General features: G+C 39.4%; 1 protein-coding gene across 1 annotated transcript in view; it reads left to right on the forward strand.

Annotated features, from left to right (window-relative positions):
- Window positions 1-1043: 1043 nt before the first annotated feature.
- The window catches only part of Thoc1 (THO complex subunit 1), a 47053-nt gene continuing 21431 nt past the window's right edge, over window positions 1044-26665 (forward strand). The window contains exons 1-10 of the mRNA XM_052741503.1: window positions 1044-1334; window positions 3618-3691; window positions 3798-3858; window positions 5170-5236; window positions 11050-11168; window positions 11944-11992; window positions 12550-12645; window positions 16803-16885; window positions 18216-18289; window positions 24997-25105. Of these exons, the coding sequence (XP_052597463.1) occupies window positions 1281-1334; window positions 3618-3691; window positions 3798-3858; window positions 5170-5236; window positions 11050-11168; window positions 11944-11992; window positions 12550-12645; window positions 16803-16885; window positions 18216-18289; window positions 24997-25105 (786 nt within the window). The 5' untranslated portion in view covers window positions 1044-1280. The remainder of the gene's footprint in view (window positions 1335-3617; window positions 3692-3797; window positions 3859-5169; window positions 5237-11049; window positions 11169-11943; window positions 11993-12549; window positions 12646-16802; window positions 16886-18215; window positions 18290-24996; window positions 25106-26665) is intronic.

Here is a 26665-nt window from a genome sequence, read left to right on the forward strand (position 1 = left end):
ATAAACAAATGGAAATCTAATTGGGTTTTTATGGTTAAGTCAACAAGCTCCATTTCTTCTGACTTTTGTATTCACAACTTAGGTCTTGTCTTCTAGATGGCTACTAATCACCTATAACAAAATGATAACACTACTGTATCAACTATCATCAATCAATAAAGTGTATTTCCAAACTAAATAATAATTTTCCCAATTTTGCCTTTCTAAAATCAAACTTCAGTGATCTGTTGGCTAAAACAGAAAGGCTGAAACCATACAGGTAATTAGCATTGTTCACAATTTCCACTTAGGGGAAAAGTCCTGCAGTTAAATTTTCCTAAATTCCCTGTATTCTTATTGGCTGTGAAAATTCTGCCTTTGAGTCGGTACTTAATGATTCCGCAGTTTAACTATAATTGGGACTTACTGTCATTGAGCTTCTCATTGACCAAACCCCTCCAGGAACGAGAGAGGCATGAGAGATAATGACCACTAGTTTTGCAAGGTACACCCACAACCTGGATGCAGTGCCACTCATTTTCCAAGCAGCAATGGATCCTGTATTCCTCATAGCTCTTCTTTCAGTATAGTCTTACATATGCCAGCAAATTTAGTTCTAGGAAAAATAGTAATAAGTAAGACGGGACATAGTGGCCCAACCCTGTATTCCAGTACTTGGGAGGCAGACAGGCGGGTCACTGAGTTCAAGGCCAGCCGTGTCTACATAGAGTTCCAGGACAGTAAGAGATGCATAACCGTAAAAATAAAATAACTACTTATGAGTCTACAATTCACACTTCCTTCCGGTCACTTCATTCTTTACAACAGCTCTGTGAAACGGGTTTTACTCTTACTTCCCAGAGCTACAGGACCCATGGACCACCGGGCTGTCAGATAAACCCATAACCTGTCACTACTTTGGCACTCAGACTTCCAGGAAGCCCGCGGCGGGGGGCGGCGTCAGTGCCACGGCTTCCTCAGGCGAGCCACTGCCGGAGCTTCCCGCGAGCGCTACCTTCCGGCGCCGCCCCTGAAGTGGCACTACCCACCGGGAAAGCCTCCAGCCTGGTCTGCACCCAGAGCAGAGCTGACAGCGCGAGGCACTCAAGGCCGCGCCACCCCAAGTGTCGCCCCGAGCCCAGCCTATGCGTCATGCCACTGAGGCAAGCCGCACCGGAGCTCCTCACCCACGGCCCAGCCCCTCCGCTCACCGGCCGCTCTAGCCGTGCCCGGCCGTCTCGTTGCTCCTAGCCTGACGTCATCACCCGGCGCCGCCGCTTGGTGCACGCGCAAGCAAGAAGATGTCTCCGACGCCGGCGCTTTTTAGTTTGCCCGAGGCGCGGACGCGGTTTACGGTGAGCTGCGGGGGAATGGAGGCCGTGGGTCTGACCCGGCGCTATTCTTTCTCTTTCTTTCCCTGAAAATTTCCCAGAGACTGGAGAATGTACGCTGCTTGGTCCGCTCCTGGCCCCTTCCGGAACTGACAGTCAGGGAAAGGCGCTTTAGCTACCTCTGCGGGTCCTCTTCTGCCCCTCCTCCGGCGGTCCTGAAACCGCTAGTCCTGGTCGTCTGCGGGCGGGCGGGCGGGCGGGCGAGCGTGGAGAGCTCACCCGCTGACTAGCTCCGTCAGCTCCAGCAGTGTCTCGGGCAGGAGCCCTGAAGTCTGTGTTCCCGTCCCGCCTCCTACACTACCAGGTGTCTAATCTGGCTGCTAATTCTTGCCTCTTTAGCCTTGCTCATTTCATCCAGGGGCGGATAGGGAGCTCCTAAACGGGAAGAGACAAACTGATCACCTCGGCAAGGGTTACTAGCAGCTGTTTCGTTCTTGCCTGTTTGGGGAAGGGTAGTTGAGCTTTTAGGAAACACTTTGATGATGATTTATGTGTTAGAAGAACACTAAAATAGGTACTTCTCTTGTCTCTGGTACATGAGCTAGAAACTAAGACACCCTAACTCCCTCAGAAAACCAAATTGAATTGACTGACTTTTCTCGTTTTTCTGACTTTAAACCCATAGCCCTTTTCGTGTTGCCCATCATAGCAATATAAGTACGAAGAACACTTTTTTTTTCTTAGGTTTTTCGAGACAGGCTTTTTCTGTAGTTTTGGTGCCTGTCCTGGCTGGCTTCTCCCCCCGCCCCCCGCCTGGCTCTGCCTTCCAAGTGCTGGGATTAAAGGCGTGTGCCACCACTGCACGAAGAACACTTTTACAAACTATCAGTTCCATAATCTCGACCATTTGTACTAAGTTTTCATGCACGTTTCAACTTAGATATTTAACCGTGTTTAGGTGGTTGTAATGATACCAGAAGGAAAATTATGTGAGAGGAAAAAAGATTCTTCATAATCAGTAGTATCTTAAGTCGTTTTCTGCTTTGCCCGGTGTTGTTTGCTTTTGAAGGATTATGCCTTGCTTATGTCATTAGAAATATTTTCTTCTGTTACAGTATCCCTGAAAGGAACATTTTCCCCCTTTTCTCTCAGTCCTGAGAACAGAACATGCCAAGCAAAGAACTCTACCACTGAACTATAGCACCGTTTAATTGTAGATCGCTTAGACCAGTGGTTCTCAAGCTTTGCTGTGTGGTGTTGTCACCTGGATGTCTCGTGAAATGAAGATAATTATTAAGCCTAAAGTGGAGGCCAGAGATTCTGCATTTTTAACAAGTGTCCATGCAATGCCACTGCCACTGTTAATAGTAAGGGTGAAGAAACAAAAGCAAGGAATGATCCCCCAGTGACTCCACTTACATGGTGATGGAGCCAGGAATGGACACTTACTGTACAGATACAAGCCTTTGTAGTGTAATAAGATGGCTTTGCAATGACTGCAATATTTTTGTCCTCTATAAAGTTTATATATATATATATAGTCATATAATAAATGACGAGTTTAAGACAGTCATTTATTTACTCATTGCTTAGATTTTCCTGGTACTGTGCTGGATGAACAAAATGCCCAGAAGAGGTAGGCATTGAGCTGAGTCTGAAATGTATAGACTTCAAATGCACAGGTAGAGAGAACAGCATGAGTGTGTGAACATGCTGAAATGAGGCTCATAGGAAATGACTTTTAAACACTGCCTCACTTCAGTGCGTGTTTAGAGAGTGGGAGAGAAGGCTGATAACTGTAGAATAATGTCACCAGAGGGTCTTAAGGGAGCTACAAAATTTCAAAACCAAAACAGGCATTTAAAGAACCATGTAAAGATTTGGGGTTTGGTTTGCTGTTTAGACAGGGATTTTTATGCAACCCAGGCTCGACTAGAACTCAGAGGATACAGGTTGACCTTAAACTGTTGATTCACTGGCATCTGATTCCCCAGTGCTGGTTACAGGATGGTGTACCATACTTAGCATTTTTCTTTTTAAGCAGGAAACTTGCACGGATGTAATAATACATAAGAAAGAGAAACCTGTGATGCCAGTGTCTATCTAGGAGCTCTTGCCAGATTTAAAGCAACAAGGATTGGGATCATTAAGTGGCATTAGAAATAAAGGTTACTAAAAATGACTCGCAGGAAATGTTTCCCAGTTAAAAAAACATTTTTTTAAGTTACACATGTAATTGATGAATAGTAAATTTTCATAAACAACAAACAAAAACTTTCTACTTATTTGTCATTTTTATTTTTGTAGAAATCTACCAGAGAGGCCTTGAATAACAGAAATATCAAGCCATTGTTGAATGCCTTCAGTCAGTTACCTGGCAGGTAAAGCATCATTGTCCATGAAAAAGGACTTCCTGAATGTTTATATTTACAGTGAACTATTTGTGAAATGAAGGTGGTTTTTTTTTGTTGTTGTTGTTTTTAATAGTGAAAATGAAAAAAAATGTACCCTTGACCAGGCTTTCAGAGGTGTTCTGGAAGAAGAAATTGTAAGTATTTTTTCCTCTTTATTTGTTGTTAAAATTTGCTGGACAGTTAATAAGCCATGTTATTAGAAAATTGCTTTATTATTAGAATGGGTATTTAAACATGACATCTTCTTTCTGAGCATGAGCATTCTGCCTCTTTGAAGCTAGGTTAACAGTCAGGATAGGATTTTGTCCTGATTAAGGCTCTTGATAGTTCGGGTACAGTTTAAGGTTCTGATGATAAGAAAAGTTTTGACATGCAGTCTTAACAAGAAGTAAAGACTGACCCTGGAAGGTTAGCTCAACAGGTTCAAGGCACCTGCTACAGAGCTTTATAGCCTGACTTTGATCTCTAGAACCTAGATGTTGGAAGGAGAGGACTCCTGCAAGTTGTCCTCTGACCTCCATACACATACAGGAACACACACATGTACACAAAATACATTTTTTAAAATGTAGTTTTAAAAGTAGATACTTTTGCTGTCTAAATAGTGACACACTATGTAATGGCATAAGTAGTCTACTCCAGGTATGTTAAGCATAGAGCTAGGATTCCATGTCCTCATTTTCTTGTGGGATTTTCCTCAAACATAAGCATTAAAAACCAAGGCTTGTTTGGCCCTGGTAGAGAAATTTAATCTAACCACGAAAAATCTAAATACTGCCTTTAGCAGGGATCCTGAACAAAAGAAAAACAGTTTATTTTTGGTCAAGCAGTACTCTCCCATAGTGGTAGATTCTCTTCTGATGGCCATAATGTAGTGTCCCCCTTTTTTTCTCAGATAATTCTGGGTCAGACCAATTGATTCTTTTTTTTTTTAGATTTAATCACTTCTGTGTTGTGAGGTGCTGAGACAATCCCTTTCCTTTCAGAGCTTCAGATTCATTTCTAAGAAAAGTAATACCATTCTGTTAGTGTTGTGTAACACAACACAGTGAGCACTCAGTGACACTCACTGTTGTGGCTTTTTAGCACCTAAAGCTACCTCCCTGCAGGAGATCCTCAGCCTGTGGACTAAGTCCAGGTCCTACATTTGTTCTGTGCTGTTGATTTTAGTCACAGCCTTGGTACTTCTGTACCCGATAAGTCTTAGTCATACAAAAGTTACCATTTTTTCAAGACTGTTGGATTTTGATTGAATCACTCTTTACTGCTTGACATACTTCTATAGTCTGTATATTAGTCTGTTCATATTTTTTCATCTTAGAAAATAACTTTGTATAAGGTAATTTTATTCCTGTATGAATGCTTAAATTCAGAGAACTTGTCTTTATTGTAAATAAATTAGTCTGAATTCTTACTCCCAAATAAAATTGTTTCTCTGTTGGTAGATAAATCATTCGGCGTGTGAGAACGTTTTAGCTATTATTTCTCTTGCTATTGGGGGAGTAACTGAAAGTAAGTACTGTTCTGTTTGTTTTTTAAAGTTGCCCTGGTTATGACCTGTTTTATTTAAAGCCTCTTGCCTACCTCTACCCCTGTCTGGTTTTATTCATTATGTGTGGTGCTGGAGACCAAACCTAGGGCTTCATGCAGGCTGTTACACCACTGACCTATATTCCCAGCTCCTTGTTCATTGTTTGACTCCTACCTTTACCAAGGATTTGTTCCTACTCATTTCAGCTCAGTTCATACTTACTTCTCGTCTTTGTTATGTCATGCACATTTGCAATTGCTTTGTTTCCTGAGTGTTATAATCACATGTAAATACTTACTGAACATCTATTATATGTCTAGTGCTAAGTTAAAATTTAGAGATTCAGTGGCACCTAAATCATAGAGCCCACCTATAAGGATCAAGTGGGTAATGGAAGAAAGAAATGTGTGACTGTCTTACTGTGCTGTAAGTGCTGTGGTTAAATTGTGTTGACTATAATAAAGTGAAAGTGACTCTCTAAATTAAAAATCTAAAGAAAGCAGGAGAGATTTTAAAAGGAAGATGGGTTGAGATTTGTGACACATACCTATAATTCTCTGTTTATAAGGCAGATTGTCCTGAATTAGGGCAATCAGAAATTTGAGACAGGGCAAGACCCTGTCCCCTAAAATTAAAACAAAATGAAAAAAGAGGAAGCTCCAGCCTATAAGTAGGGACATGAGGAATTAAGTTTGCCAGAAATAGAGAAGGAAATAGTTATACAAAGGCCACATTCAGCATAGCTAGAAAATTGTGTGAAATGAGAATGGCAAAAGAAGCAAGCTATGTGGGTTAGTTTAAAGGCTGTTATATTCCATGCTAACAGACAGCTTTAGAAGAGTAATTGGATTGGGACAGACACAAAACAACCAGGCAAGGAACTATTAAAAATGCAGCAGTAGGGCACTGGAGAGATGGCTCATGGGCTAAGGAGTACTTGCTGCTCTTGCAAGAGGACCTACATTCAGTTGTCTGCACCAACATGGATCTTACAACTGTAACTCCAGTTTAGGGGATCCAACGCCATTTTCTGGCCTTAGCAGCATACATACATTCCAGCAAAACACTTATAAAATAAAAATGAAATAAATCTTGCTGAGCATGGTGGTGCACACCTTTAATACTAGCACTTGGGAGGCAGAGCCCAACAGATCTCAGAATTCCAAGCCATCCAGAGCTTTATAGTGAGACCCTGTCTCAAATAAAATAATCAAAAAACATGCAGGGGCTGGAGAGATGGCTTAGTATTTAAGAGCACTTGCTGTTTTCCAGAGGACCCAGATTTGGTCTCCAGCACCCATGTCAGGCAGCTCATAACTACCTGTAACTCCAGCTCTAGAAGATACGAAGTCCTCTTCTGGCATCTCAAGCACCTGCACACCTGGAGTGCACACACATCCACTAAGGCATAAACACATATACATAAAATAAGTCTTTTGTAAAAAAATATATCAAATATAGGATTGGTTTAAGAGACTTTTTTTTATAATTTAATTTAATTTTACATATCAGCCACGGATTCCCCTGTCCTTCCTCCTCCCACCCCCTCTCCCCCCAACCTACCCCCCATTCCCATCTCCTCCAGGGCAAGGACTCCCCTGGGGATTCAGCTCAGCCTGGTAGATTCAGTCGAGGCAGGTCCAGTCCCCTCCTCCCTTCACCCAGGCTGAGCAAAGTGTCCCTGCATAGGCCCCAGGCTCCAAACAGATGGTTTAAGAGACTTTAAACATAGTAGGCACAAAAGAAGAACTAGAAAACAGTTCATCAGCATTACTTAACCCTGTTGGTTCAAATTTCATTTGATTAATTCAAATAATATATGTGAAATGACCTTTTAATCAGTTAAGTATCACTCATAGCATATATTATTCTGATATTTTTCTCTATATACCTGGAGCACACAAGGTAAAAATGGCTTCCCAGTGCCACAGTGAGCTGTTTTGTAAATCTCACTTCCTAATTTCTGATTGTACTTACTAAACTTTGATGTAAGCTGTTCATTCATTCATTCAGATACTTAGATGAGTCCCCAACAGTTTTCTCACCCTGTCCTCTCAGTTCAGTGTGCTTAGTTCAGTAACTTTGTTATTCACTTAAGGTTGTTGATGGTTTTACTACAAACTGAGAAGGCTGTACCTAGAACTTTAATTGAGAAAAATGAGGACTTGTCAACTTAAGCTGCAAATAAAGGCTTAAATACAGTTTTCTGCAGTTTATTTTTGAGGGAGATTATTATTGTGTTTCATGGTTTCAAATTGTCCATAAATATATTTAATTCAACTTGACAGATACTTATTGAACTTCTATTCAATGTCAAACATTTAATGGCTGAAATATTAAAAGAAAAAATATCCTGCTTTTTAAAGGCTATGGGCTGGCAAGATGATGCAGCACAGAAAGGCACTTACTGCCAAAGCTTGACATCTGAGTTCAGTCCACATGGTGGAAGAGAAGAACCAACTCCTACAAGTTGTCCTCTGAACTCCACACATGCTTACCCTCACACATATATACACACATAATAAAATAAATGTGATAATAAATGAGCTTACAGTCTATACTACCATGGTGATTAATTGGGATATGCTAAATTATTCAGTAGATTGATATACTGTGTGTTTAGGAAGCATGGATAAGGTGGTCTGCTCAAAAATATCAGGATGTTTGTTTGGTTTGTTTTTTTAGCTGAGCTATCATTTACTCTGTTTTAAAAGATGACATTAAAATTTGCCATGTAATAAAGAGAGATATTTAGGCAGAAAAAAAGAAATACTGTTAATGAAAGTATGAGCATAGCTTGGAATTTAGGAACTGGAGAGGGATGTTTATAACCAAGGCTAAGATAAAAAGCCTATTACAAAAGCTGGGATATAGATTGAAGGTTCTGGAACACTATCACCCATTGCTGCTGTGAGGACCAGCCTCTAGCAGCTCAGGGATTGAGGGAGATCCAATGGAGTCTGTGGACTAATCACTCAACTTGACTTTTCTATGTGAGGGAGTACAACTTAACTCTCTGGGGCCAGCAAGGGGCGCTAAACTTAACTCTGGGGCCGGCAAAAAAAGGGAACAAACACACACACACACACACACACACACACACACACACACACACACACACACTCTCTGTCTCTCTGTCTCTCTCTCTCTGTCTCTCTGTCTCTCTCTCTCTCTCTGTCTGTCTCTGTCTGTCTCTCTCTCTCTCTCTCTGTCTCTCTCTCTGTCTCTCTCTCTCTCTGTCTCTCTCTCTCTCTCTCTCTCTCTCTCTCTCCTTCTTGCCCTTCCTGTCCCCCACCCCCTTTAGGGTCTTTCTCTGTTCTCTATTTTTTTCTTGTCTCTATCCAGATGTATCCTTTCTGGATATATTGATGTCTTCCTTCTAACTAATGTTTTTTTTTTTTTTTTTTCCCTTACAGCTTATATACCCCAGCAAAACTTTAAGCAGTAGAAAAATTACAATGTGGTTACAATCTATTTTTAAGGGAATGATTACAATGAATACAAGTGGGGAAAAAAATGCATGTCTTCCTTATCCCTTACATGATTAAACAATTTACATATTACAGGTGAAAAACAAGTTGTCCCAAGAACCCACATACATTCATACCCAGACCACCTTATCCATGCTTCCTAAACACACAGTATATCAATCTACTGAATAATTGTTATAGATTAAGAGTGTAAGCAAACAAGGTATTTTTCTCAGCCAGTTCTTTTGCTGGCAGGCTGTATTTTGTAGTTACAAAGAAAGGATCAATCACTTTATTATTTATCTCAAGAGAATCCTATAAAAAAAATCTTAAAAGAATCACAAATCTAAACTTTTATATATGAAAAACAGTCAGTTCTATTTTAAATCCTCAGGGTGCATACGCACTTATCAACAGTTTTTTATATCAGGAAGCTGAGGGCAGAAATAGGTACAAGGAATTAATCATCACCCTTGATCACCATCCCATCTTAGCAAGAAAGGTACATCAGTCAGCGATAGCAAGGCTGTCACTGCTCTTGTTCTCTGACCCCAACGGGTCCCTGGCTCAGCTATTGAAGTATGCCTTTAAATTGTTTTCCAAGATTTTTTTTAACCTCAAAGCCATTAATAAAAACATCTTAATCTAACCTTAAGTTATTCTAAAAACTTTGTTTCAGCTATGTTGCACACTGAAACTCATGAACACACCTCTCAACACTAAGAGTAAAAGAACTTGAGCTGCCAGCACTCGGGAGGCAGAGGCAGGCAGGTCTCTGAGTTTGAGGCCAGCCTGGTCTACAAAGTGAGTTCCAGGACAGCCAGGGCTGTTACACAGAGAAACCCTGTCTTGAAACTCTTCCCCCACCCCGCAACCCCCCAAAAAAGAACTTAAGCTAACTTAGCTTCTGGGACACAGTTGTTTTTTTTCTTAATATTAACCTAAGCTACAGTCTATATGGCTCTTCAAGAGAAAATAGCTGAGTGGCAGTTCCTTGCTCTTATTTTCTATCCTCTGCAGCCCTTGCTTTATCAGGGGTGGTGGTAACACCATATCTTGCTTTTACCTATCAGTTTTCCCACTAAGCTAACCTCTATCATAATCTCTTACTGTATTTATTAAAAACCCTTAATCATCAAAGATCCTATTTAAATAGTAACACTATTACTGTATAAAATCATTGCTTCAGTTAAACAGTACAGCTTAGGAGGAAATAATCTTCATAATACTCCATAGGTAGAAATGCCCAGTAGAATGGGATATTTCCATGAGATAATCACACTACATTAAAGGCAGTGGGGATCTCCACACACCCATTCACATCATGCCAGATACCAGAGAAAAATGGCAGTGATAGACATGTAAAGACACAGCAGTAGCAAGAAACATTCTGGGGCCAAAGCCCTTTCCCATCCAAGATTCACCTATCAGAGCTTTGCTTCCTGGTGGGCCGATCCCCTGAAGTCAGTTGCCACCTGCTGCTCCTTTGACATGACCACCTGCATCCACTGGTTCCCATACCTACCAGCCCTTTAGAGTCACCAGCCAACTTTAATCTTTAAGTGGGATTCTCAGGCCCTCAGTTCTACTGACTCAGAATCTTTGGCAATAGAACCTAAACATTTTTTTCAGGTTTTATAAATATTAAATGAGTTAACATACCATTTTCTACTGCAGTTAGGGACAGAAAATATGTCTTTTAAATTTTTAGGGTACTCAGAGTGTAAGATCATAGGATTTTAAGTCTAGCCTGTCTTCCTGCTGTAGTGACCCTAATGAGTTGTTGTCCAGCCTTTGCCAGACCAAACCTTTTGATGAAGTTCATTGGGTCCTGTTCAGCAGTTAAGTTGACATCAACCTTATATTGGTTTGAAATTGGCTCCCTTTTGCTTACCCTGGTTATAGGCAGTATTCTTCACATCACAATCAAGATGTGACCATATCAGTGCTGAGTACAGCTGGAAATAGCTTCCCTTTTCTGGACCTACTTTATTTACTCGTGTCTCATTCTTATATTGACCATAGATTTTTTTTTTCTCCAAGTACTGTATGCAGTTGGCTACTTTCAAAAAAAAGTGTTACTAAGTACCCATGACCTTAAACAGAAGGAAAAAATGACTAGAGATATAAAAGAACTTTTAACCAGTCTAAATGGCCTTTTCTTAAGGAAGACTCTTTATTTTTGTTTTTTACTGACATTGATTTTAGAGACACATCGTAACTTTTACTTTATCATTACTTTGTAACGTAAGCTGTCCACAGAGTTCTTTTTGGCCTGGTTGACAGTGTCAAAAGCTCTCCATTGGCTTGCGCCCCATTTGCAGGTGTCTGTACTGCATCCACACCATTTGTGCTGTTGGGAGATGTCTTGGACTGCCTTCCTTTGGATCAGTGTGACACAATATTCACTTTTGTCGAAAAAAATGTTGCTACTTGGAAGTCAGTAAGTGCCTTGGTTTCCTTTCCTATTAATACTATATAGAGATAGAATTCAGAAGATGGTTTTGTTTGGGGTTTATTTGCTAACAATTCTAATATTGGTGTCTGCCAAAAAATTTTCCCTATGAAAGAATTATATAGTGTATTTTCTTGGGAGAACCAAATAAGAGTCAGATGTAGAGAAAAATTTGAAATGCAAGGCTTAATTAATAAAAATAATTTGAAAGTACATACTTTCAATCAGGCATAGTGTTGTAAACTTATGCAGTGTAGACAGGAAAGTTATACTCTGAGCTAGACTGGTCTGCACAGAGAGAACCTATCTCAAACAAATCAAGAAGGCTGGAGGATGGCTTAGCAGTTTAGAACATGTGTTGCTCCTCCAGAGAACCTGGATTTAATTCCAGGCACCCACACATGGTGGCTTACAGTCATCCATAGCTCCAGTTTAAGGGGATCTGATGCCCTCTTCCAGCCTCCACAGACACCAGGCACACATGTAGTGCACATACATACATGCAGGCAAAACACTCATACATAAAAAATAAAATGAATAAATGTAAAGCAGATTTTTAAAGATAAAGCAAACATACTCACTTCTAGATGTTTACAAGTTATTCAGTGCCATGCTGTCTTGCATATTCAAAAACATTTCACTGAAAATGCTTTGAAATAAGTGAAAATGGTGAACTAGAATCTCGTTCATTAGTGCTTCTATGTCTTATTGAAGGGAGTGTACAATTTCCAAAATGTAGTAATAATTTTGGTCTTAATTTCAGAATACATTCTATTCTGCTGGCAAAAATTATTTACTACGTATGTGCAATGGTAAGTAATTTACTATTAAATTACTTTTAAAACTGTGAATGTGACCATAAAAATAGGTGGTTTATTAAATACCAGTGAAAATATCTTAAAAGTAGATTAGGATCTTTGGGGGTTTTTGTTGTTGTTGTTTGGTTTTGTTTTTGTTTTTATTTGTTTGTTTGTTTGTTTTTGGTTTTTCAAGACAGGCTTTCTCTGTGTAGTTTTGGTGTCTGTCCTGGATCTTGCTCTGTAGACCAGGCTGGCCTCTCAAACTCACAGATATCTGCCTCGCTCTGCCTCCCGAGTGCTGGGATTAAAGGCGTGCACCATGGCTGCCTGGCTAGGATCTTTGTTTTTAAGTTAGCAGTCTTATTTATTAAAATTGATCATTCACTTACATTGATCTTGTCCACAGAACTTTTATTTTTAACTTATAGTACTTTCTGTGACAATGATTTCTACTTCCACTTTGGGAACCCTTGCTTTAGAAAAATACTGAACAAATAGTTAAAACTTAAGATGTGAATGCAATAAACATAGAATGATCTCTTCTGTATTACTCATTTCTGAATTGTTAGATCTCCTCAGAAGATTATCTAAATCTCAGAATACAGTCTTCTGTGGACGAATTCAACTCTTTTTGGCCAGGCTTTTTCCTCTATCCGAGAAATCAGGTAAGCTTTTATACATTAAATTCTTTGCAAGGAAATCTTCTAGTATTTATTGGAGTAAGATCTGTCTTGATAAGAAAACTTAACATAATAAATTGAAAGCATAGACAATTGCTTTATTTTCTTGTAAATATACCAGTCCTAGCTATGATATATGTAATCTTAAGTTCAAAGTTTATTAACAGTGTATTACTGAATCATAGTAATATATGCAAGTATGAACTATCCTGTCTATATTTCATTTCATAATATAGGCCTATTCTTTGTTTCCATTTTTTGTTTCATTAATTGCTATTTAGTTAATTTTTGCTTTGTTTGTTTCTTTATGTAGCCTGGCTGTTCTGGAATTAGCTCTGTAGACCAGGCTGCCTGCCTCTGCTCCTGAGTGCTGGGATTAAAGGCATGCACCACTACTCCTAGCTTATCAGTTTGCTTTCTTACATACTCTTGGGATGGAAGTGGCACAGCCCACCATGGGCTGGGCCCTCCCCCATTAATCACTAATTAAGAAAATGCCATACAGGCTTGCCTTCAGGTCAGTCTCATGGAGGCATTTTCTCAATTGTGGTTCCTTCTTCTCAGATGACTTTAGCTTGCATCATGTTGACAAATACACACACACACACACACACACACACACACACACACACACACACACACACAAAAACAGAGCTGTTGTCACTCATGACATCTTTTTCATGAAATGTTTATTTCTCTTTAATTTTTGTAAGAGTTTGGCAGTTTTAAAATTCTAGGTTGGGCTAGGCAGTGGTGGCACCTGCCTTTAATCCCAGCACTTGGGAGGCAGAGACGGGTGAATCTCTGTGAGTTCAAGGCCAGCCTAGTCTATAGATCGAGTTCCAGGATAGCCAAGGAGAAACCCTGTCTTGAAACCATCCCCCTAAGAAAAATGCTAGGTTAGTACTAGATAGATTTCATTTCATTTGTGGTAATCTTTATCTTCTAGTCTCTCATTCTTTGTTATCCTTTTAAAACCTTTGTGTGTGTGTGTGTGTGTGTGTGTGTGTGTGTGTGTGTGTGTGTACATGCATGTGGAGATCAAAGAACAATTTGTGGGAGTCAGTTCTTTTACCATGTGGGCTCTAAGTATTGAGCTCATGTCATCAGGGTAGGCCATTTCATGGCCTTGGTCTTGTGTTCTATACAATAATCGATGTCTAATTTTTGGAAGATAACATTTTTTTCTGCTTTTAAGATTTTCTTTGATTTTACTATGATGTGTCTATGTGTGGATTGCTTTTTTATCTCCATTCTTGGGATTTGTTGACATCTTAAATTTGGATTAATGTCTTCTACCACTTGCTAAAAATTTTAGTGATTGCCTTCACTATTTTTATATGCCTTCACGTTTTATAAATGCTTCTTCTTCTACTTTTGCATCTCCAATTAAATATCATCTATTCCTTCACTGTACCCTCCATCTTTTATGCTACCTACCTGCCTCCCTATGAATAGTAACCTGTCCCTGCGTTACACCTGAGTAGTCTGATGGGCTTCTCATTTCTGGAAGGTGTTTCCACTTTTGAGCTTTTTACTCCCTGTTGATACTTTGAAGTCTGTTCTTTGGTTTTAAAGCATGGTAAGCATTTCTTGGTGCTTACGTTTGATCATTTCAGTGCCTTACACTTCTGTGAGTCTGTCTCAGCTATCTTTTGTGGTTATTTTGCTTAAAGTGTCTTGTCCCTGTGTGTCTGATAACTGTTGTATGTTTTGGTTTTTTGTTGTTGTTGTTGTTGTTTGTTTGTTTTGTTTTGTTTGAGAAGAATGGTTTTGAGTCCTACAGTGGCTACCTTTCTTGAGAGAGGGCTTTTTTGTTTATTTGTAGGTTGGTTGGTTGGTTGGTTGATTTTTTTTTTTTTTTGAGACAGGGTTTCTATGTGTAACAGCCCTAGCTGTCCTAGAACTCACTTCATAGACCAGGTTGTCCTTGAACTCACAGAGATCCACCTACCTCTACCTTCCAGGTGCTGGGATTAAAGGTGTGCACCATCACCACCCTTCGAGAAAGGGTTTTCATTGCTTGTATATGGTGCCTTAAAAAGGGACTGCTTCCAGTGAGGGTCCCTTTAATCTAGCCAAGTTCAGAGCCTATTACTGTCTTCATCATCCAGAAAATTTGGCATTAGGCTACAATGTTTTTTCACTGTTGCCTGAACATGGCTTGATAATGAGATTTTTCCATTTATTATAATTTTTTCTCCTTCCTTTGGCCCAAAAAGCTACTCAAAGAACAACAGAATAACACACCTGACTCTTTCTGACAGGAATTATAAAGGAAGCATAGATATCTGAATACCATTCCTAATATTAATAGTGTATAATGCTAATACAGTTTGTAACACTAAGAAATCAATACTGGCCGGGCGGTGGTGGCGCACGCCTTTAATCCCAGCACTCGGGAGGCAGAGGCAGATGGATCTCTGTGAGTTCGAGGCCAGCCTGGTCTCCAAAGTGAGTTCCAGGAAAGACGCAAAGCTGCACAGAGAAACCTTGTCTCGAAAAAACAAAAAAAGAAAAAAGAAAAAAGAAATCAATACTGGCACAGCACTCATTGTCAACGAGAGACATTTGAATTTCATCAACTTATCACTCTTTCCTTTTTCTATTCCAGAATCCACATTACATTTAATTTTCATGTTACCTTGTCTCTTCAATGATCGTCCCTTAGTTTTTGCTTATCTTTGGTGACTCAACAGATGGGAATTGAAGTTAGGCTTTTGAAGAACACAGAGGGAATTGATGTTCCTTCTCAAAGCATCATTTTGAAATTGATGCTGACATGCCTTGTACTGGCAGTGTTATCACTCATTGCTTAGTTAAGATAGTATCTCCTATTTGTCTATATAGTAGAGCTAGTTTTTTCCTTTGTGATCTAAAATGCTTATGAGGAAGGATGATATTTTAAGACTGTGTACAGATACTTCTTTTCTTCCTAATCTTTGCCTACTAATATCTGTCAGTGGATCTCGCCTGATGTGAATATTATTAGGGCATCATGGTGATTTTCTCATCTTTTCTACATTTATTAATGTTTATCCTTCCATAAGAGAAAGATGTCTTCTCGAAGGCTTGTTTCTAGTTTAGCTACCTCTTTCCAAATGAACTGTGGATATTTTATTCCTTGGGTTATAATGTCATAGATTATTCTTGACTTTTTTTGTTCACATTGTTCCTTTCTCTGCTACTGGGAGCTCCTCCAGATTTTCTTGGTATATATTATTACCCAGGCTCCTCTATTTTTCCCTTTCCCAGCCTTAAAGTCCCCCATTTTTCCAAAGAGCCTAGTTCCTTTTATTTAAGAATGATAGTTAAAGCCAAGATCTGGACCTAAGATATACTTATGTCTAAACTGTCTCAGCAGGCAGAGCAAGGAAAGATATATGGACATACTAACTTACATGTACATGTACACTTGTATGAACAGCAACAGAAAAAATGAGATTACACAGGTAAAGCCAACACTAATAGACCTGCTTATTTTTAACTAATTGCTGACAGTTAAATAATCTACTCATCTTTGTAATATTTTTACTCATTTTACTCATTATATTGTCTCAGACTGAAATAGTTTGGCAAAATTCTAAATACTCTATAATCTGTGACTTTGTTTTGAATGTTGTGAATAAAAAGGACTAACTCAGCATGGTATAGTAGCACATGCCTATTTTTAGCACTCAGGAGTCTGAGAGGCAGGAGAGTCACCAATGTGAGCTATATATTAAGAACCTATCTCAGAAAAATAGTTAAACTATTTGTTACTATAATTTCTATAGAATTTTGAGTATTCTAGAGACACTTTAAGAAGTAAAGTTTAGCCAGGCATGATGCCACATGCCTTTAACCCCCAGCATTTGAGAGGCAGAGGCAGGAAGATCTCTATGCATTCAGGGCCAGCCTGGTCTGCGTGAGTAAGTTCCAGGACAGTCAGAGATATGTGGAGAAGACCCTGTCTCAAAACAACAACAATAACAAAATAAATATTAAAAAGTATTTGAAAATCAAGTGTGGTGTTTATTTCTGACTTCATCATTTCCTTATTTATGTATTTGGTATTTTATGTTTTGTTAATGTGACACAAGTCATAGTCTTATGCAACTTTTAAGTGACAGTGCACTTGCATAAAAATCTCTTTTTCATAGGTCTTAACTTACAGAGCCAGTTTAACCTGGAAAACGTCACTGTTTTCAATACAAATGAGCAGGAAAGCACCCTGGGTCAGAAGGTAAGACTGATAAGAAACCTTCTCACAGAACATTCTTAGATGTTTTTGTTAAGATGGTTGATATAAATGGGGCCCTTAAATCATGAAAAATTTGAAGACCTTTAACTTCATTTTTAAAAAAAATGTATTAGTGTGTATACATACACATGTGGAGGTGGAGCGTGTGTGGAAATCAAAAGACAACTGTGTAGAATTGGTTCTATCATTCCTCCTTTGTGTGGATTCCAAGGGTTAGATTTGAGTAACTAGGCTTGCACAACGGATGAATTTAACTTCTGAGCAATCTCATTTGGCCCTTCATTTTTAATATATAGAAGTAATAAAATTTCAAACAGTATTTAAAATACAAAGTATCGTGACTATAATCACAATTGGATGGTGTTGAGTTATTGAGTAGCTCGTCTTCTGGTATAGTGGGTGTTAGAGAAGCTGTGCTCAGCTCTTTTGTGGTCAGAATCATAAGGTCCATTATAGAGGGAAAGTGTTTTCTGTGAGGTCTAAGATTAGACCCTTCCTAATAGTCTCCATCTAATCTTACAAGACTTGGAGTACTTGTACAAACTAACGTTATTTTTCCCAAATAAGATGATATAATATATACAGCTCTTAAGTTCATCTTCTTTAAACTGATACATCAGTTTAATTACAGATTAGATTCCAGAATGGATATACCATAATTTCTTGTCAATAGACATTCTAATTTTCTTTAATTTGAAGCCAGAGTCTCATATAGCCCAGACTGATCTTGAACTCAAGGATGACCTTGGGCTCTTGATCCTCCTGCCTTCACCTCCAAAATACTGGCTTATGTTACCATCTGCAGCTCAAATAACTTTTTTTTTTTCAAATAACTTCTAATAGAAATCGTTACCATTACAGTGAACTGTATGTATGATTGCTAACCCATGCATGTCTCCTTAGTCAGTGTGTGCATTTCATTTTAAGAGCTACTGTTACTTCGCAGAAAAGGTACATCCATTTGTACTGTTTCCAGTGACAAGTAAAGACTGCCTGTCTGTCTCCTACAGCCTTACACCCATGCTAGCTTCTATCCTTCATTATTAATAGTTTAATCTTTGTTTTGGTGACGAAAAATATTTGGAAAATAAGGCAGGCTTTGTGTCTTTACACATGGCAGTGTTATGTTATTGTTATACCTATCATTCAAAATTCCCATTGCCTTAAAGATTATAGGGCTAAACAATTACTGTAACTAGACTTCCCTAATAATAATTGTGTAGAGGTATATAAATTACTTAATTGTATAGTGTGCCATACTTTGCTCAAGGACTACTTCATGACAGAGTGGTTTTTGTTTTGTTTTATTCAGCATACTGAGGATAGAGAAGAAGGGATGGATGTAGAAGAAGGTGAAATGGGAGATGATGAAGCCCCAACAACTTGGTGAGTTTTTAAAGCTTTAGATTTCGTGATTTATAAAGGTAACCTTTAATGAGGTATCAAATGCTGGAATGAAGCTACAGACAGGGAGGAGGGAAATCATGCTTATAGGTTTCTTTTATATATACTTTTCATGTATGTTGAATAAATCCTGAATCACTAGTATGCTGTATCAGTTGGCTTCTAAATTATAGGCAAATACTTGACTATTTGCAGAGCCCATCTTACTAGCATATCCCAACTAACAGCAACCTTAGGAGCCCCTCCCTTCTCCTTTCCATTAACCTATGGGCCTGGTGCCCATGGTAAGTGTACTGACTTAATGACATGCAAATTAGAAACCTCCTTCTCTCTCTCTCTCTCTCTCCTCTCTCTCTCTCTCTCTCTCTCTCTCTCTCTCTCTCTCTGTCTCTGTCTCTTTCTCCCCCCCCCCCCCATTCTTACCACTCCTTTTCTTACCTCTGTTACAGATAATCTCTTCATAGTGCTAATTAGAAGCAGTGAGGAGGAAGGGGACAGGAAGACCAGAGTCTTCCTGCGCTAGCAGAATAGCACTCTTCCATGTCTGAAGCAGTAGGCATTAACGTCAGTTGTAAGTGAAAGATTTTCTATAATTGCTGTCCAGAAGATCATTAGGGATTCTTCTGTCTTCACAGGGAGAGGTATTTCTGATATTCCAGATTTCAAATTCAATCAGATATTCATATGAGAAACATTTAGGGGTTGATGTATCCTGGGATTTAATTCCAGTGCTTGCTTGCTAGTCATGTGACTATAAAAAAGTGGTTTCCTACAGCTGCGTTTTGGTACCTTTAAAATATAGCAGTGCTGCCTACTCATTGTGGTTTTTTAAAGGATTCAGATTATGATCAGAAGTGGTCTGCTAAGGCACTTTGGTGTTTTTATAGTAGTTGCTGATGAAACATGCAATAGAAAATGTAAAGCACACAGAAAAGTATCTCTTCATTTTCTAGTCATTTTCTAAGCATTATTCTAGTTATGGTTACTCTTTTTTTTTTTTTAGAGACCGGTTTGTTTATATATATTATGGATAGAGTAGACCTTTAGCGTCTGCCTGTACAACAGTGGACAAAAGTAGTAGATGCTTAGATAACGGGTTACTTGAAGTGTAAATAGAACCCCAGAGATACTCTACTATCTAGTTACTGGCTGGCCTAGTAGAGAGCATTCAGGTCTATTGGTGTGACCATAAACTAATCCAAGGACTGGCAAAGATGTCCAGTGGGTAAAAGTGCCTGTTGCCAACTCTGACAACCTGAGTGATCCCCAGAACCCACATGGTGGAGAGAACTGACTCCACAAGTTGTCCAATGACCTCTGAGCTTGTCTTGTGGCACACAAATGTACATACACGCTAAACAAATAAATACATAAATGTTAAAAATAAACTCATCCACAGGAATGTTGTTTAAACAGGATCTGGCACTCAGCTGTCTTTGTCTATTATATATAGTTTTATGAATGAAAGTGTATGGAGAATTGTTGCTGGCTCTGCAGCTGGGATCCCACTGTCTGATCCTGGGGGCAGGGGATGAATAGACACAGAACCAAACGTCACAGCCTCTGGGAGGTTGTAAGCAATCTCGTTTATTAAACAAAGGACTTTATGTGTGTTTATGTGTGTAGTTTTTGGTGGGCTCTGCTTACAGCTGCCGTGATGGTTCCCAGTCGGCAGTTGTCATCTTGGGGGTCTGGTTTCAGGCTCCTCTGGGATACTACTGCGCATGTCAGAGCTCTTTGTTTGCTTAAGGCATATCCCAGTGCTTTTGGCCTTACCCGCCTCAGAGAATTGTAATTCTTATGAGTAGCTGAGTTAGCAGTTTTCTTAAGAACTGAATTTAAGTGGAGAGATAGCTCAGCAGTTGAGAGCACTTGTTCTTACAGAGGACCCAGGTTTGGTTCCCATCACCCACATGTTGACTTATAACCATCTAATACTCCAGTTCCAAGGGAAATGATGCCCTCCTCTTGCCATGTGATGCACACACACACACACATACACACACACACACACACACACACACACACACACAGGCAAAGCCATCAAACTATTAAAATTAATAAAGTTAAAATAAAAGAACTGAATTTGTGGCTGGACTTGCTTGCACATACCTTTAACCCCAGCCTTTGGAAGCTGAGGCAGGTAGAGCTCTTGAGTTCAGTGTCATCTTGGTCTACATAGAAAGTTCCAGGCCAGCCAGGGCTGCACAGTGAGACCCTATCTCAAAACTTAAAAGTAACAACTACAAAACTTCTTGTATAATATTAAAAGAACCAGCCTTAGTATTACACATCCCAGGGGCTCAGGAGAGAGAACTACGAACGGCGAGGACTGTTTTCAGGAACTAGAATCTCAGCACACCGATCTCTATAGTCCACTTGCTCTTATTTCTCTGGGATAAAATCCTGTCTACACAGCTTCATTTCTGTTCTCATGCCTAGCTCTTTTCTTGCCTGATTTCTCTCTACCTTTATCTACTGTCCCCTCTAAGTTCTATCTTAATTCTCTCATCCTAATTCTGCCTCACCTAGGTCCTTCTCATCTCATTCTTACCCAGCTAGTATTTCCCCATCTGGCTCTTCCTCATCTTCCATCTTGTCCTCACGTTTTCTCTGGTCAAAATCCTCCTTATCCCTCTCTGTTCTCCGTCCTCAAGTTCTCTACCCTTTCTTCCTCTCTGTCTCCTTACACCTCTAGGTTCTATCCTCCTTCTCTGAAAATAAAACTTCCCTTTTATCCCTTTGACCCTTATCTGTCCATGCTATCTGCTGTTTTTTCTGCAGGGTGGGGGAAAGTGTGCTCGTTCTCTAGGCAACCTTTGTGCAGCTAGATGCCTCTGGTCATAGTTAAAGGGAGATCTGGAATTAGAGGTAAGATTTGGGAAAGGAGAAAGTTAAACTTAATTCGCACATCTGCCAGGCCTTCTCTAACAGGTAGTCTGGATGCTAGGGTCTGTTCTTAAGAGCGTACAAAAGTATCTCTGATAAGGTACTTTCCTTCGTCTGGGGATGGACCTGGCCGGAAGCTGCCAATGATGATAATTACAGGGAGGCTTGAACTGGGGTTCTGGCTGTACATAGCTGTCAGCACAGAAGGTTATCTAAATATTCCTAGAAGTGGTTAGGTAAGGAGTTAGAGGTCTACAAAGTTAGTAAGACTGTAAGAAAGGAGGATCCGAGCTAAATTGTGCGAAACTATTACTTAAGTTCCACCTAACATAGGTAATGTCTCCTTGAGGAATTTACTGGTGGTAGTCTGGAGTGTTATTTCTGTTAGTCCTTGAATGTGGCTAAGGGAGATATCTGATTCCAGCTCTAAAAGGAGAAGAAACAGATGGGCCTGAGGGAAGGAAGTCTTTCCTGAGGTTGTTCTCCAAATACCTCGAATGTATATGTACAAATAGTGATCAGTCCACACTGTTAGCAATTCTTAGGGGAAAAATCAATCGGGAAAGCTATGAAGGCACATAGAATTTTCATAAAAGAAGACAGCTGATATATAACAAGTAAAATAACACCAAAATCTCCTTCCTCTGAAAGAATTCGTTGATCCCATTCAGGTAGTAGCTTTGCCATAACCAGTTGAGTTCTTATAATATATTCCTGTGGTCTGTAGCAAAAACTGGATTACAAATTATAAAGTATCACCCATGAATTCATACTATGGAGTCTATTTTAGATTTGATTCAAATAACGAATAAATGTTTTTATACTAAAATTCATGTGTAAGATTCTATAAATTGCCGGGCGGTGGTGGCACACGCCTTTAATCCCAGCACTTGGGAGGCAGAGGCAGACAGATCTTCATGAGTTCAAGGCCAGCCTGGTCTACAAAGCTAGTTCCAGGAAAGGCACAAAACTACACAGAGAAACCCTGTCTCGAAAAACCAAAAAAAAATAAAAATAAAAAGAATAAAAGATTCTATAAATGGCTCAGTGGAGCCAGGAGTAGTAGTATGACCTGTACACCCAGAACCTGAGGGCTAGGCTGCAGGACTGCCTTGAATTTGAGGGCATTTTGTCTCAAAATAATGATAACATTATTCAACACTAAAAAAATTGGTTTTCAGAGCATTTCAATTTAAGATACTTAGGTGACATTCTACAGGATTGTTGGTGTTGTATAGAATCTTCCTTTGTTGGCCAGATGGGTTTTCAATTCTTGGGCTCAAGAGATATTCCTGCCTCACCTTACCCAAATGTCTGGACTACAGTCATGCTTGACTGCATCTTACTTCAGACATTCTATTTTAGATAGTAACTCTTACCTCTAACTTGTTACTGCTTACAAATGTAGTAAGTTGTGCCCATTGGCACAGGCCTATCACCCTAACTGCTGGGGAGCCTGAGACAGGAAGATCCAAGATTCAAATATGCCAAATCTTATTTAAACAACTTTCCTATTTACTTTTAGATTTCAGTATTTTTTTGTTTTGTGTTTGTTTGTTTGTTTGTTTAGTGTGTATGTACATGCTGCATGTGCCGTAGCACAAACGCAAAGGTCAAAAGACAGTTTTTGAAAGTCAGTTCTCTCTTTGCATTATGTGAGTGGAAAGGTAGCGAAACTCTATCTTTAAAAAGGAAAAAAAGGCAAAGGATGTAGCTTAGTGGTAGACCTTGTCTAGTGTGCATGAAATCTTGGGCTCAATTCTTCATCCCATAGTGTGTGTGTGAGTGTGTGTGTGTGTGTGTGTGTGTGTGTGTGTGTGTGTGTATTTAAATAGGAAATCCGTAAGTTTTTATAGAATAGTAAAAGTGGACAGTAAATTGGTGTCCAGTGTGTGGACTCTTTGTTTAATTAGAGAGCAGGAGGTATAGCTCAGTGGAGCTCTTGCCTGGCAAATACAAACCCTAGATTCAATCCTCAGCACCAAAAAAACCTTTAACCATGAAAAAAATAACATTTAGGAGTAGGGAATATAACCATCAAGTAGGAGATGTTTTTGTGACTGAACTATAAAAGTTTCTTAGTATGTTGAATACTCCTTCAAAATTTACTCTGGAATGGCGGTGTATCTTAGAGGCAAAGTACTTGGCTATTATACTATAGGGTGCTGAGTTTGATCCCCAGCACCACAGAAAACAGGTGTGATTGATTCTGTAAGGCACCTCACCACCAAACCAACTAAAGAAGGTTGGAAATGATAATCAGCAACTTGAATAAAATTCTTCTTCAGAGGGTAAGGAGATGCAGTTGTGAGGCCTTGAGTCTGAAACCTCAGAATCCATCTACAGCACACATCTGTACTCCCAGAGCTCCTGCAAGAGAATACCCAGGAGTTCACAGGCCAGCTAACCTAGTGTGTGCTGCAGCAACAGTAGAGACCCTACCTGGAAGAAGATGGAGGCAAGGACCTACACCCAAGGTTGTCCTCCATAGTCCACACATGCACCTACACCCCCACACAGACACACGTGTCGGAGAAAGATAGCTAAAAACGAGATCCTTTTTTTTATTTGTTGTTGTTGTTTATTTTATTTTATTTTATTTTTATTTTTTTGAACATAGGTTCCTACTTTTTATTTATTTATTTGTTTATTACGTATACAGAAGAAGGCACCAGATCTCATTACAGATGGTTGTGAGCCACCATGTGGTTGCTGGGAATTGAACTCAGGACCTCTGGAAGAGCAGTCAGTGCTCTTAACCTCTGAGCTCTCTCTCCAGCCCACGAGATCCTTTTTAAAAGAGGATTTATTTTTATTTATGTGTATGTGTGTCTATGTGTAGGTATGTGCACATGAGTGCAAGTGCCTCTGAAGGTTAGAGAGGTGTCCAGTCCCCTAGAACTGAAGTTTCAGGCAGTTTTGAGCTACCTGATATGGGTGCTGAGAACTGAACTCTGGTCCTCTACAAAACAGTAAGGGCTCTTAACCGCTGAATCATCTCTCTGGCCCTTAAGTAAAGGATTCCTATTGATGTCAAGTACTAAATTGTATTTGAATCTTCTAGTGACTCAGACAAAAATGGACATATAAATGGTTGCATGATTCTTTCTGTTAGAGATAACCTTCTGTTTTTCTTAGAATAAATCCCCTGGTCCTACATAGTATCATAGCCAGATTGGAAGTTGAATTAGTAATACCATAGTGAAGTCACTAGAAAAAAGGCCTATTTTTGTGATACTAACTTGATTTGTTCCTTACATATTTGTCTCATACTAGCACTTCCTAGAATAGTTGGTAGTTATCCATTCAAATTGGTTTAAGTGTCCAGGGCTAGCAGGATAGTACTTACGGGGTAGTCTACGAACCCAGATTTCTTCTGACTTCTGTTTCCAGCATACATTTGCCCTTTTTCCTATAGTGTAGTGGCTCAGAGCCAGTTCTACATTTACACCAGCAGGAAAGGGGAAGACATATGGTGAAACATGGCCCAGATACTGCACATATGACTTCTTCCAACTAATTTCACATGGCCACTCCTAGCAGCAAGAAAGATCAAGAGTCATTAGTCTTTCATTCTAAATAGCCATATGTTTGGTCAAAATTCAGGAGCTCCACCAGTATACAAAGGGTCTATGGAGGTTTCAGATCCCTTCAGACTCTTTGTAAAAGTTTATGTAATTATTTTTTAATGTATAGTTTTTAGGGGATATGAGCTTCTGAAAAGGTTTTATGGCCCAGGAAAAGAACATTTATATATCTATAAACAATTTAAGTGATTTAATATAATATTTATTTTATAGCTCTATTCCAATTGATTACAACCTATATAGAAAATTTTGGTCGCTTCAGGATTACTTCAGGAACCCAGTACAATGCTATGAGAAGATTTCTTGGAAAACTTTTCTCAAGGTGAGTTACCAGCCACAGACCTCAAAAAGCTGATATCTCACAGATAATGGCAGAGCCAGACTTTATCTTGCCCAAATACTTTTCACTATAGAATTCTTTCTCTGATGGTTTTATACCCATTATATAATATTCAGAAACTAAATTGTGAATTGATTCTTAACTACTGATTTTGTAGTACAGTTTTTAAGTGGCTTAAAGTTTAAAAGTTAATAATTAAAGCCTTGAGGGCTTGTTTTTTAAAGTAATTGCTGTCAACATAAATTGGTGATTTTTTTTTCAGGATGTCTTCTATTTTTGAATCTTTTTGAAGGGCACACAGTAATGTTTATTGAGAGGCAGGGAAAAGATCCCACAGCAAGGAGATGGCTTGAAAGTAGTTACCCTGCTCAATTGTTCTTTTCTCCCAGTTGTTCTATTGAAACGGGGTTCATAAAACTATAGCCCCAGGCCAAGTCAGTCTGCTTTGTGAAGAGGTCTGTTGGACTACAGCCATGCTGATTCGTTTACCTGTGGGTTTCTGTAGTGTGGCGGTGTTAAGTAGTTGGAACTGACACCATATGTGCCACAAAGCCCAAAATATTTGCTCTCTGGTCCTTTACAAAACATTTGCCACCCATTTTAGAAGAATTCCCTTATTTGTCTTGTAGAAATGGCAGACTGATCCAAATAAAAAAAATATATAGATAAATAGTTTTTAAAGGAACATGGTTGTAGCTAGAGTTTTCCTGCCTGGCCCACAGTCAGGACAAATCTCTGACACCTGCCAGTCCCACAACCGCTCAGACCCAACCAAATAAACACAGAGACTTATATTGGTTACAAACTGTATGGCCGTGGCAGGCTTCTTGCTAACTGTTCTTACAGCTTAAATTAATCCATTTCTATTAAGCTATACCTTGCCACGTGACTTGTGGCTTACCGGTACTTTACATCTTCCTTGTCCTGATGGCGGCTGGCAGTGTCTCTCTCACCCAGCTTCCTGTTCTCTCAACTTTCCTCTCTGTTAGTCCCGCCTATACTTCCTGCCTGGCCACTGACTAATCAGTGATTTATTCATTGACCAATCAGCAACACATTTGACATACAGACCATCCCACAGCACATGGTAAATGTTCTGTGTTAATTTTTATGCAGTCTAGAGGAATGAAATCATCCATATTGAGATTAAAATGGTGAGTGAGAAATTATAAGGAATTATCTTCTCATTGTTTTGTTAGTTTTTTGAGGTTTCCATAGCTGGTTAAACAGTTGATTTTACCGCTAATTCTTTAAAACTTCTCTTACAGTTTTCATACATGAATTTTAGGCATTTTTACCCCATTTCTTTCTAACACACACACACACACACACACACACACCCTTCTTTCCAGCAAGTTCTCTCCCTGCTTTCATATCTTCTTTTGGCACCTGACCCAAATAAGTTTAGTTAGGTTTGCCTGCGTGCATATGGGAGCAGTTCTTTACTGGAGTGTGGCAGTGAGATCAGTGGATGTACCCCTGAAGAAAGTGACCCCCTCCTCCCCAATAACCATTAGCTGCCAGCAGACCCTCAGACAAGTG

This window comes from Peromyscus californicus, unplaced genomic scaffold (assembly GCF_007827085.1).
Source record: "Peromyscus californicus insignis strain IS unplaced genomic scaffold, ASM782708v3 Scaffold_17__1_contigs__length_78620276, whole genome shotgun sequence".
Lineage (NCBI taxonomy): Eukaryota > Metazoa > Chordata > Mammalia > Rodentia > Cricetidae > Peromyscus > Peromyscus californicus.